This window comes from Limulus polyphemus, unplaced genomic scaffold, assembly GCF_000517525.1.
Source record: "Limulus polyphemus unplaced genomic scaffold, Limulus_polyphemus-2.1.2 Scaffold1032, whole genome shotgun sequence".
NCBI classification, from domain to species: Eukaryota; Metazoa; Arthropoda; class Merostomata; order Xiphosura; family Limulidae; genus Limulus; species Limulus polyphemus.
The window spans coordinates 242,233-255,499 of NW_013666642.1; the positions used below are offsets into that span (position 1 = coordinate 242,233).

At 30.3% G+C, this 13,267-nt stretch overlaps 1 protein-coding gene across 4 annotated transcripts in view; it reads right to left on the minus strand.

Annotated features, from left to right (window-relative positions):
- LOC106461793 (GTPase-activating protein and VPS9 domain-containing protein 1-like) overlaps window positions 1-13,267 on the minus strand; it is a 91,298-nt gene that overhangs the window by 6,982 nt on the left and 71,049 nt on the right. For all 4 annotated transcript variants that reach the window (XM_022388867.1, XM_022388866.1, XM_022388864.1 and 1 more), the window contains 6 exons: window positions 12,630-12,771; window positions 10,575-10,673; window positions 7,683-8,091; window positions 6,882-7,016; window positions 3,180-3,303; window positions 1,785-1,851 (listed from right to left, as the gene is read on the minus strand). In XM_022388867.1, coding sequence (XP_022244575.1) covers window positions 1,785-1,851; window positions 3,180-3,303; window positions 6,882-7,016; window positions 7,683-8,091; window positions 10,575-10,673; window positions 12,630-12,771 — 976 coding nt within the window. The remainder of the gene's footprint in view (window positions 1-1,784; window positions 1,852-3,179; window positions 3,304-6,881; window positions 7,017-7,682; window positions 8,092-10,574; window positions 10,674-12,629; window positions 12,772-13,267) is intronic.

A 13,267-nucleotide genomic window follows, 5' to 3' on the forward strand; every position in this document is an offset into this window, starting at 1 on the left:
TAAATAACTAGAACCACTATAGTTACACTTAAGTCAACAAGATAAATAACTAGAACCACTACAGTTACACTTAAACCAACAAGATAAATAACTAGAACCATTATAGTTACACTTAAGTCAACAAGATAAATAACTAGAACCACTATAATTATTCCTAAGTCAACAATATGAATAGCAATTTGAAACCAATAGTTATTCCTTAATTCACAATATGAATAACTAAAATTACAACTGGGCATGTAAGTCAATTACTTACGAGCATTGATTAGTGTTATATGTAAAATAATCAACTAATCAAAATTAGTATTTCTGATTATTACTGTTTTCAGTTATTCCAACTATCCAAGTAATCAAAGTACTTCCATTATGGTTTTCTCATTATTATTTTTGATTAATTCAAAGTTGTCCAGTTTAAATTATTAGTGTCATGATTCATGAAAAAAATCAACTGATCAAAATTAGTGTTTCTGATAATTATTATTTTTGATTATTACAACAAGTTTCATGCGAGATTAATTGATGAGTTGAATGTATTCAATTAATGAGCTCAATGATTAATCAATTATCAAAAACCACTAATGACTCAGCTTTAACTGAAATAAAACAATTTCTTATTAGAAAATGTCTAGTATAAAATTTGGTTGGTAATAATTACTGAGAATAAAATGCCAAAGAAAACTACAGTCCATATTAGTTAACCAAATAAAGTAATGAAAAGCATTTGGATGCTGATATAAGTAAGAGAAGAAGGCCATGAAGACACCCGGGGCAACGGGACACATGCTTAACTGGAAAATACATGCCAAGCCTGTATCATTAGGTAATAAAAGATAGAAAAACCAGCAATTCATTTTACCAGTAGGAAGTAGAAGCCATTAAATCAACAGATTGATGAGAAATCTATGGAGTCTAGGGTGTACTATCAGATATTGAGGAATATCTCACACCACATTCAGGGAGGAGTTCAAAGAAATAAAAACACTAAACTTGAGCCCTACAGAGAAGGGGTGTATGGAAGGAAATGCATACGAAGCAGAGGTCAAGCAGCCTGGATTTTAGATATGTCAGAGATAGAGATAAGAATGCACCAAACTCTAAGAAAATATACAAGTTAATAGTATGCTCCAAAGCTGATGCAATGCTTTACTGGTAAGAAATAACCAACTGGAACCCAGGAACAGTAGTTACGGTTTTAGTTTTCCTTAACAGTCAATCAAAAGCCAAGAAACATGTGCTGTGGTTAAGGTTCTGCCTAGAATGACAACAACACCCTATTAATTAAGTATAAAAAGTCATGGTTTTAAAATACGGGAACAAGACAAAAACAAGAAGATAGCCCTTCTGCTCTTCAGTGAATCCTCTGAAAAGATGTCAGCTTCAGCATCTGTGGAGAACTTTCAATGCTCAAACTTTATGCAAGTTTAAATGTCTTCTTTACTTCCTCTAGTAACATAATTAATATACAGTACATCATGACAGAAGGTCTAGTAAAAGTTAACCAATGAAATGATTTACTGAGTATCATGGAGATGTTAATAAAGTATAGTAGAGGAATTCTTCGTTAAACATCTAAATGTTAGAGAGATCAATGGAAAAGTAAATTGTCTCAGAGTTGTTTCTTTGCTCTATTGACATAGATTTCCTAGAGTTGGTGGCTTGTGAACCTTACCCACAACTGCATATAACAAAATAGAGTGTAGGTTGAACCCAATGACAAGAGAGAACTCATTACAGGAATTAATACAGTTATTCCTACACCAAAAAATTACTTTGTGGATGCTTACTCTGCCACATAGGATCTGTTTCCATGCTGCTGTAGAGGTATTGTAGAAACTTCTCAACCAGCTGTGCCTTTAAAAAACAAAAAAACAATATTGTAAACATATGATCCATTTTAGTCTTCATGGTTGTATCAGTTCGTTAGTTAAAGCTAACATTACTGATGGCAGACCCCTTTTGGCTTTCTAAAAAACATTCCTTCAAAACTATTTATGCCTCAAATTGCTTATGGATCTTTGTCTTTATTTGTTACAGGGTCTCTAATGACCTTTGAGTCACATGACAGGATGTAAACAAAAATTACCATCAATACTACAAAGAAAGACCAGTAACTAATGCTGGATACCTTATGTAATTTACATAGAGAATAAAGGATTGCACCTATTTATTTAGTTGAGTTCATTACACTTTTGAAATAGTTGATTAAATTTAATTAGATATAAAAGTAGCCTATAATTTATCAGCCTATAATATTGTGAATCTAGTGGATTCTAGACATCAAAAACATAATGATGGAAGAATACTAATTCAGTATATCCTTGTCACCATAATATGCCAAACAAAGTCAAATTTGTGTAAAAAGTTTTTTGACAATGTTCTTGTCATGATATTTATACATTTTCATTCCATATCGTTGTTACACAAGTAACTGTTTTGAAAACCAAAGTTTATTGCAATTCACTCTAATGATCTTCTTTAAATTACCAAAAAGTATATTAATATACTAAGTTCAAGCCTGAAAGCATAATCTTTTAGGTAATTCATATGTTATCACAGAATAAAGGCTAAAACAAAGAGCTTTATTGTACACTTAAAACACCAGTTATCTTAAAACAAAAAAAGAAAAAAAAAACTACACTTACTTGCATAAAAGTATATAAAATGAGAAATACGTAATAAAATATGGTTGTGTTTTTTTTTAACAGCAATAAAAAATTGTGATAATAATAATTCAATTATCGTAACATGGTTTATGAATGTTAACATTTTTAAGTATATGGTGCTTATAAAGAAATGAATGTATCTTAATTAACATTACTTCTTTCAAAGGAACTAAGTTTCTTCAAAGCACATAGAGAATCATAATCTTACTTTCTATTCAGGAAAATCTGGATATAGGGCAGCATGCTTTCTATCAAACCTCTCCTTAAATAAAAATACTGCAAACACCATCTGTTATGGTCAGTATTCATTGCTCCTCATAGTGTTCTGCACATTGACGTGCATCTCATTCAAATAACAAATCTCTTATTATTGAAAGAAATAATATCAATGCTGGTTTGCAAAAAGTGGTTTGAAACACCCTGGTACCACTTCCCCAATTAAAACATAAGAAACTCAATGTGCCTTTGATGAGATTTTATTTTCACATGATGATTATATTTTTTCTAACATCTTACCTTCTCATCAGATACTGTTAATGCTTGAAACTTGCGAACAAACAGCTGTATATTTCGATCGTTCTTTTCCAAAAACGTACGGACACACATGGCAATCAGATACTTGGTACAAACGTGTTTGTCTCTTTAAAAATAAGAAAATCATGGGACAAAACATGATTTTTTACTTTAATAAAAACAAAATATTTTCTTTAATACCAAAAAACAAATGCTAATACAATTAAGAAAGTGAAACACATTTACAGCATTTTAAATTTTTACTCAGAAACAACAATCACCTCTAAATTTGTCTTTCATATATTAATAGTTATTAACATATAGAGTAAGACCTCGCTTAGTGCCATGCTACTTTAAGCTGGTTTGTTATAGAGCTCTTGTCTCCTTGAGAGATTCTTTTTTCATGAGAGAAAAAAAAAATTATGAAAATCTGTAACTCTCTGAAAATATAAATTTTTCTGGCATTTCTAGTGACACAATATTAACCGTTAAAATGTTATCCATTTAAACAATATTGTTCCCATGGAAAAAAAACATTTTCTTAGGAAGTGATCTACAAATCTCTGTATTTTTTCCAGCGATGACGATATTATAGTGAGTAATTCATATTAAATTTACCAGTACCTAAATAAAGCACAGGTAAGAAATAATGCCTTCAGTTAGATATATCCATATATGTAATGTTAAAATAACCCTGTGTACAGATGATTCGTTTAGAGCTCTGTTCTCAGAAACCATTCCTGAGCACTAAAGTGGGCATTACTGTACTTATAATTACAAGTTATATACATTTATCAACTAACAAAAGTATTTGAAAATGTCTTGCTTAAAATGTAATGCTATAATTGGAGTATGTGGCCTACATCTTTTCACTATTTTGAGTTACAGCACATGATCTGTTTCTCCAAAGGTGCTTGTCGTACGTGCAACGTTAGATGTCACTTTCATTTAGCATTGGTTTCACATGTTTAGCTGCTGATATCTTCTTCACTCAGTAGAGCCCTCACTTATGGCACTAAGGTTGCCAAACTTGAAACTTGATCGTTATGGATTCATCTGAGTTAATTTACCAAATTTCAGCCAGTTCCTCACAATAATTTGTGACACCAGCCATACAACTCTGTTTATATATATAGTATACTGTTTATTCACCACATCTTATCATGTTCCATAGCTAACTCACCAAAAAACATACACCATAAAACATCACTCTACCACTTAAGATATGTAATTAACTATTATTAACACATTCATAACTTCACTACATGTATTTTTAAGTAAGTGTTTCTAACTCAAAAGACATCTATTAGAGTTATTAACTGTCATTTTACTTGTAATGTTGTCCTGAAGTTCAAAACAGAAGTGATATAAATGCAAATGCTTTCCCATTTATTTTTTACTGAGGAGGAACAATGTTCACAAGGTATAAACAACATAATGGAAAAACAACAAAGAGCAACAGTATCAAACATGATTATAGGGTAAATCTTCAAAGACTATTCCACAAAAGAAAAAACTGTTTCAACAGTAGTTAATTTTTTGTAATTGTTCTTCACAGAATGGCATGTTATCAAGTTAATAAAATCATGAATCAATGACCTGTTAGGTATCACCACATAGTTTTATACACTTGATTCAAAAACTAGTCACAAAAACTGGTCTCTACAAGGTTAGTACAAATTACTATCAATGACATAAGGCTTTCATTACCCTGTTGAAAGACAAGAGAAAATGCTCAAATTTCCACAGTGCAGTAATATTTATTAGGCGTGTTTTAAAATAAAAAAAAAAGCTAAGTCTGATAAATAAAACACAGGGTGATTTATGCTTTGTAGTGTGATGCATCCTCAATTTAAAACAGTGGTGATGTGAAGTGTATCATTACACAGTGTAACACCTCAAGCATTTTACACACAAGATACACATAAAGTAATCAGATGAAGCTTTTTAGTTATATATGATCTAATTCCACACACAGATAAATCCTGACAAAAAGCAAAAGTAGTCACTATTCAATAGTTTCATTTTTTCACTTTCTTATTCACCATTCAGCTGGTAGTTTCACTTTTAAAATCATTATTCAGCCACTAGTTTGCCTTTTAATTTTGTTTTTAAAGTTTCTATCAAAATAGTTTCATCTTGTACTATTTTTAACACCTTGAAAGTTTAGTGTTCCCAAAACTCAGGACATTTTCATGGACATACAAGCTGTACTCACACTACCAATAGGAAATTTAATGTCAAAATACACTATTCTTACATTTCTATATTTCAAATACATAATGTATGCTGTGAGGGTGGTAAGAAACTGGTCTGTTGAACAAAAAGTGAAATAATTTGATAAAAATACAATTATTTTCTCATTAATATTGGGAATTCAATTTAAAGACTTGCTTTTATAAACAGTTTTAGGTTGTTATTTAGAAATCAAAATAATTTTGTATTAAATAATTTGAAATCAGTTGAAATAAAAAAAAAAAATTGTGTGTCAAATTTGAGTTTGCTACTTTGAAAATAAAGCAGCCATATATGGGTTGATTAACTCATAATGTTTATAACAACTTTCATTAATAATCAGCAGACACACAATATTTAATTGTGCTGAATTAACAGCTAAGCATACTCTGTCTTATCTAAACATAACACAGAAATTAAGTAGATACCTTAACACAGTAGCTTGCAGCCTTTCTCACTCATGGACCAGCAAAAAAACTTAAGGACATTTAGGAGTAGATAAACCTATAATACAAATTCTGACTATATACTACTGTATATAACCTAAAGATATTAAGTACATAGAATGTAGATAAAGTTAAGGATGTGAAAGCACTTTGAAAAGCTTTAGAATCTTAATAATATGCATATTTATTCAGAAAAATATATATACATATTTTTAATTACCATTATTATACATTTGTTTATTCATTTTTCATTGGATGTTTCTGAGAATGACAAAAACAGTGTGGTATTCTTGATTGAATGGAACGTTTGCACACTGGTAAACTAGCCTGGTAGAACAAAAAGTTTAAAGTTTTGGTTGAATGGAATGTTAATGTGAGAACAATTGTAAAAGAGAAGACACTAACAAGATTGAGAAACATAACTAGGCACTGTTTCTTTTGTATTATACAATTGCTTTGCATATCTTTGGGATGACAAGGTAGATTTAAGATAAAAATGATAATACTACAAACTTGAAATCAGAGTATGGCAACGCACAGTCAGGATATACAATAAACTATGTAAATACATGTCACTTTACAGCTTGTCTTAGCCCTGAATGTGCCTAAACTGTTCTCATAATTCATATTCCCTTTATAGCTGATCTATCACAAACTTGGACTGCAAAAAGCCAAAATGTGTCTGATCCACAAGACAGTCACAAAAGTATCCTCCATACAAAGGTGCAGCAGGACAAAATGCAACTATCCCCTAATAGAGCAGATAAGATCTTGACCAGACAAGCTACGAACATTAACACTCATGCTGAATTTTGCACATGATCTCAACTGGATTTATCATATCGCAGAATTAGAACTTGGAAATGTTTAAAAATTTTGTAGATAAGAAATATATTTTGTAGGAGAGTGGGGTATTTTGTATCTGCATAATAAATCAGTACTGGTCTGCAAACCAGTGATTGGGAACCACTGCCCAAGTTACCAAATTTCATAAAATTTCTAACACTTGTTTCAGCATCCTTACCTTACTATTCTTGAAGTTAAAGCATCCAGATGTGCTAGTGTTGAAAGTAGTCCTTGTCTACACCTTACTAAGTATGCTATGTATGGAGCCCGCCGTCTGTAATCTTCCTTTAAGGATCGGAACAGCTTCTGACATCTACATAAATATTACGTAAATTAGGTGGGTCCAACCAATGTAGCAGAAACAATGCTCATAACTTAATAGTGGTAAATGTTACTTCTTTTACCCAGATTGATCAGAAGCACTATTTTTACACACCTTTGATTTATAATCTATAATGGAAAAAGTAAGAGGAATATGGAGTGCTGAGGAACAAATCTCCCTATAGCTTACATGACTTTTATCTCAAATTTTAGGCCAATTAGTTGGTTTCTAATTCTTTACCAGGTTTCAGCAATTTAAATTATGACTACTTCTAACCTGAGTTGTAAACCAGAATGGATGGCAACTGCCTGTCGTAAACAACACAAGTGTAGAGGATGATGTTTCAAAAGTCATACTCTACATTTGTTGCCATCCATTCTAGTTTACTCATCATGAATACTCTGCCTAAACAATCTATCAAAGAATACTTCTGTTGTTTTTTTTATTTTATACTGAGACACAATGGCTTACCAGTGCATTTTTTATAATAAAATATTAGTAAAGGCCATGATTTCCTGAAAACTAAACAAAAACCGTAGTTTAAAAAAAAACAGTAGAGAGAATTATATTAGATTTTATTTGTGTATGCAAGGTTTATTGCAGAATACTGTCAATAACTCTATTTATTCTTATTTTATGCAAAAACTGTATACATACCCATTGTTGTCAAACATGTGGACACACCGAAGTGCTTCATGAAGGTGTGCCACAAGAGGTCTTTGATGCAAATTGATGGCTTCTGCTAACAATACCTTCAAAAATGGTACTAGCTCATTTTCTTGGGATCTTGAGCTTTCAGACATGTCAACAAGAGGAAAATTACGTCCTGGCCATGTGGATAGCCAAGGAAGAGTTTGGATGTCTGCTGAGCCTAAAACTATACGGAGCTTTCTTTTAGCATCATTAAAAATAAATGATGCCTCCAGATTGGAAGAATCAAAAACAGTTGGTTCCTCATCAGCAGGCATTCCTTCTCTTTCTTGTACAGCTTGTTGTGACTGGCCAACTTCCAAATGTGGAGAGATGGGATTTTTCCTGTACTTTGCCAAAATCTCATCACTTGTTTCTATGTGATAGAAAATACAGACGTTAATCAAAAAGAAAAAAGAAAGATAAAAATTCAAACACAGAAACCATGTTACTGGGTCTAAAGTAATAGTAATCTATTTATGAAATTTAAAGCTGAACAAATGATTTAAGAAACAATGAACTGTCAAAACAAGTAGACTGATATATTTCTCTACTATCTCTCAGTACTTAAAAATAGTGCCTCTAAGACACACCTATGTTTTTGTTTTTCTACTGAAAGTACTATAAAGATAATATGGATTGAATCTTTACTATAACTTTGTTTTTAAAGAGTCAAAAATGAACAACAACAAAAACACAACAGAGAATAAGTAATCTTAATATAAAACAATATATCTGCCAAAAGAATAATTAACATTAATATCAACCAATACTTACATAAACATTATTAAGACTAATGTCAATTACTGTCTGTCAAAGAAGTATTAACACTTTTTTACATATATGGCAAAGCTACTTAGGTTATCTGCCACAATCCTTGATTTTGAACTACTAACCAAGGGTAATGAAGCCAGTAAGTAGCACCCTACTACCCACATTAAGGGATTGACTGTCACTCTTATAACAAAACCACAGTTTAAAGTGTGGAAAATATTTTTTGGTACCACACAGACTTGGGCCCATTTTGCCAGCACCTATATCCAGAGCACCACTACAAGACCAACTCACACTCCCATTATTAACACTAATGTCAATTACTGTCTCTACAAGATTAATCAATACTGATCAGCTGAAAATACCACTGTAACAGTGTTAAATTTGAAAAACTGAGAGTGAAAAATATATTTCTTTACAATTAATAATTATTCACAATACAAGATGAACCTGCTAAAAAATTACATAATTAACGTACTCTACAGAAGGTTTTTCTTTGCTGCTTTTCTTTATGGCAATATGATGTATCTCAGAGCAACAATACTTCTTTTCTAGCCTTGTTTAATCGAACGAAAATATTTTATCTGTTTCAACAAACCAATACACAGATAGTCACATAGTGTGATGCATTTATGACAGCCCTGATCTAAAGTAAAACTACTTAAAGATACTTTACCAAAATTTTTGAAATTCTATACTTGTGTTAAAAACTTCCGAGTCATTAAATAGTTCCATAAAATATAATCTTATCCAAATTAAAAAGGGATTTTCATTTCCACAGCTTTTAGTTATGACAAAAGTTAAGCTTTCTATTTCACATTTAATATATAATCATCTGTAAATAGCTAATATTGAGAGAAAATTTTGATTTAATTAAACAGTACTTAGTGATTTGCTAATTCAGACAGTTTTTGTTGTCACCTAATGACATCGCATTGTTACTGTTTTAAAGGGTTAAGAAGTTATTCAACAAAACTACAGCATTGATTACAATATTATTTTGTTACACATTTAATAGTACTTAAGTTGTCACCAAGCCTATTACTGCACAAACCACATCAACCTTTTATTCTCCTGAAGAATAATAGTGAAATATTCAAAAGCACTCTAGTTTTGAATCTCATTTGATGCCCTACAATATTCCTTTATTACGTTTTTTTGTAAAAAGTATCACTACAGATCTAAGAAAGTTTTTGATAAATTCAAGTAATATAGTTTAACTGTCTGTATGTGTAATAAACTATTTATTTTTATATTTTCTACTCTTTCCATTTTCACTGAAAATTTGTTCTCAATTTAAGAATTAGTAATAAATCAACAGAATTTACAAATTGTTTAATTTTCAAAATATAACAGCCCATACCAATAAATGTATAAAACATGGATCTCTCTAACCTCAGCATAAAATCTGCCTAGAATGCTAATAAGATTTGTGATGCAGTTTGTAAATTACATTTAAATGAATTAGCGTGATTTCAGTGTCCTGCACAAAACTGACATCTGCAAAGTTCTGCTGCTTAAATGACTCTGTAGCTCTTCATCTGTAACTGAATCTTAACGCCATAAGATATGGTCATTTTCATTTTATGGGTTTCACGAAATTTTTGGTAATTAGGCCTAAATAAATCAGCATGTTTTCAATATGATGCAAAAAACTGTCTTATGCAAGTTTCTGCAATAACATTATGGAATCATGGCAACAGCCTTGATAAACAGACAATATTAATGTGATTTGTTGCCAGGTTTTAAAAAGAACATTGAAAATGTTACACAACATGTGATGAGCTCCTGGCCAATCATGGCAAAGAATTTACATTAAGGAGTAGAAAATTACTTTTTCTGCAACATTACAGATAAGAAGAAAGCTATTATTAATTCACTAAAACGTATAACCAGTGTACACTTAATAGTGAAGATTTTATTTATACAAAACACATATAGCAGGTTAATTTAAAAGCTGACACATTACCACGAATAGAAAAACTGTAAAATCTTTAAAAAAATTTATCCTCACAGAATATCTTGAATATGGAATCCATAAGTAAAAAAAAAAAAAATGAAGTAATAATACTTTCTTACTCTTACCTTGATATGATGGTCTAACTTCTTCAGAATAAGCTCGCTGTAGTTGGCGATAGGTTATTCGCTCTTTAGATTCCGTCAAAACAATGTCACCATTACCACCTATTTTTGTACAATAATGTAATTTGTTTTATAAAACGATGTAAATACTACTCAGTATAACTAAATGACATTTCACTATAACTACATATGTAAATCATTTTGATCTAACCTTCAAAGACCTTTAAAGATAAGATATATGTATTGTATTGCTCAAACCATCACTAAAGCTGCAAATGTGACACATTAACACAGCAGTACTGATCACCAGGAATGTATTTAAATATAAAATTTACATTTCAGAAAATTGTTTTTTTCTTCTATAACCAAACAAAGTGCACAAAAGAAATTTGAAAAAATAAATATAAAGACTTAACAAAACTTGATAAAACTTTACAGATAACAAAACATCCTTTTCAACTCAAGAGAATCCAAACATTTGTCAATAGGTTCTATGGTAAACTGCTTCAATGTAAAGGGCTTTTGCAAATGAATCTCCTTACAATATAAACAGAATCTTCAGCAAGAATACGTACCCATACTAAATATCAAAAGGATCATGCAGGATAGTCTTATTCATATTAACTTTATGAAACGAATTTGAACTGGCTTTAATATAAATAATCCTATTTTAATCCTACATTAAACCTACCATTAGTTTTGAAAGAACAGAAGTTTATAAAATTTATTGAAAGGAAATTCAAGGCAGTATTTCCAAATTCTCTTTAGAGAAAGTCACACTGAAATGACTTTTAATTAAATGTTGTTTTTTAAAAAACTGTATGACAGTTACAGAAATAAGTTACAATGATTGCTTTCAACCACAATATGTTGAAAGTACTGCTAGATAAAAATGAAATCCATTTTGTGCAGTAATAATGCAACAGGTAAAACAATACTACAGCAAAATAAAGTATCACAATAAATGCAAAGTTTTTTCATAGGGTTATATGTGCTGTGCCCAGCAATGTATCGAAACCTGGCTTTTATCATTATAAGCCTTCAAACATACTGGTAAGGCCTAAAAGAAATGAAAATGTTCTATTTTCAAACATATTTTGTTGATACTTGATATACATTGTAAACTGAGTGACAATGTATATCCTGAAAATACTTCAAGAAATATTAAATCAAATTAATGTAGTCTACCAGGTACAGTACGAGATAATACACAAATAAAATGCTAAAACATTTGCATCATCAATTCCAACTCCTTCGTAGAAAACAACAAAGTCCCTCTATATTCCACTTAACTATTCAATATGACTTGTCATAATACTACAGATCATCAAAAACAATTTCAGTTATTTCTCCCACCTGGTGTACTTTTGTTTGTATACTTTTCAGAGTTCTGTTTTGTTTGAATAATAACTAATACAGTAAAATAACTGACATTAAAGTAAGCGCACAAAAACACATATTTTCTTATAATATACATGTTTTTGATTAATGGATTTATAGTATAAATGATAAAATACTATGTCTAACTCTAAAGATTCTTTACTTCCCCATCTACTTGAAAACACCTAATACACTTTCATATCAGGTCTGAGAACGTTTCATAATTTAACTGAACAGAGTCATTTGTGGCAGAGAAATATTACTTAAAAAAAAAAAAACTTAATTTAACAACTCATAATTTTTTTCTAAGACTTTGATTATCAAATTCAATTCAATTCTCTACAAGCAACTTTTGAGAAAAGGCATATTTTTATCTTCCAAAATATGTGCATTGTACTTGTGTTACTTATCAGTTTGCATGTGGTTTTAATTTTTAACACTATTGTTATCTGGCAATATTTTATGAATGTCAAGACAACTGTGTATGAGAAGTTTTTCCCATTAAAAATATGTTTATTACATAACATAATAACAAAAATTATTCTAGTTTTTCTATTTGTTTTTATTTATGTACCCATGATTCATGAAATTAATTATTTTCTTTTAACATTTTAAGTAAATCTTTGAGTCACAATATGTAAATAATAATACGAATTACAACTTAAAGGGCAAAATTACCTCTATCAGTTGAATGACGTGTCGTTTCATGTTGTTCTCCAGGTCTGTGCTTCCTGTTTTTGGGTTTGAATGTAAACTTGAAGCTAGACAATTTGAAAAAACTTTTCCTATGTTTATCTCGATCTTCTCCATTTATTCCTTCCTATATAGAAAAATGAAAAACAAAAAGCAGACTGAAAAACCTCTTCAAGGTTTGTACACTTTTCCGAAATAAAATTCCAGTACTTTTACAAAGCCCAAACAATAAAATTTCAGAAACATTTGCAACCATAAAAACCAACAAAACCAAAAATACTGTGTTTTTATTAAGCAAAATACAATGTAGCATGAATTACACATTTTACAACACATTTACTTTCTTGAAATAAAAACAACAGTTATACGAACAATATATTTGGCCAACACTTTTTTTTTACTCTCTTTAAGCTCTATAATATCCTTATCCATTTTGTAATGTTGTTCTTTGGCAGCATTCTCTATGAACCGTTTGGCTTTAATAGAAAACAGATTTTCAGAGTTCTAAGCCTTCTCCACCATTTTGTTATTAGAAAACCGAGGAATTATCTTACATTTTAATTCCTTAATTTGTTCTGGGAAAAATATTTTTGATTTTTTTTGTATTTTAAAAAATAAAACTT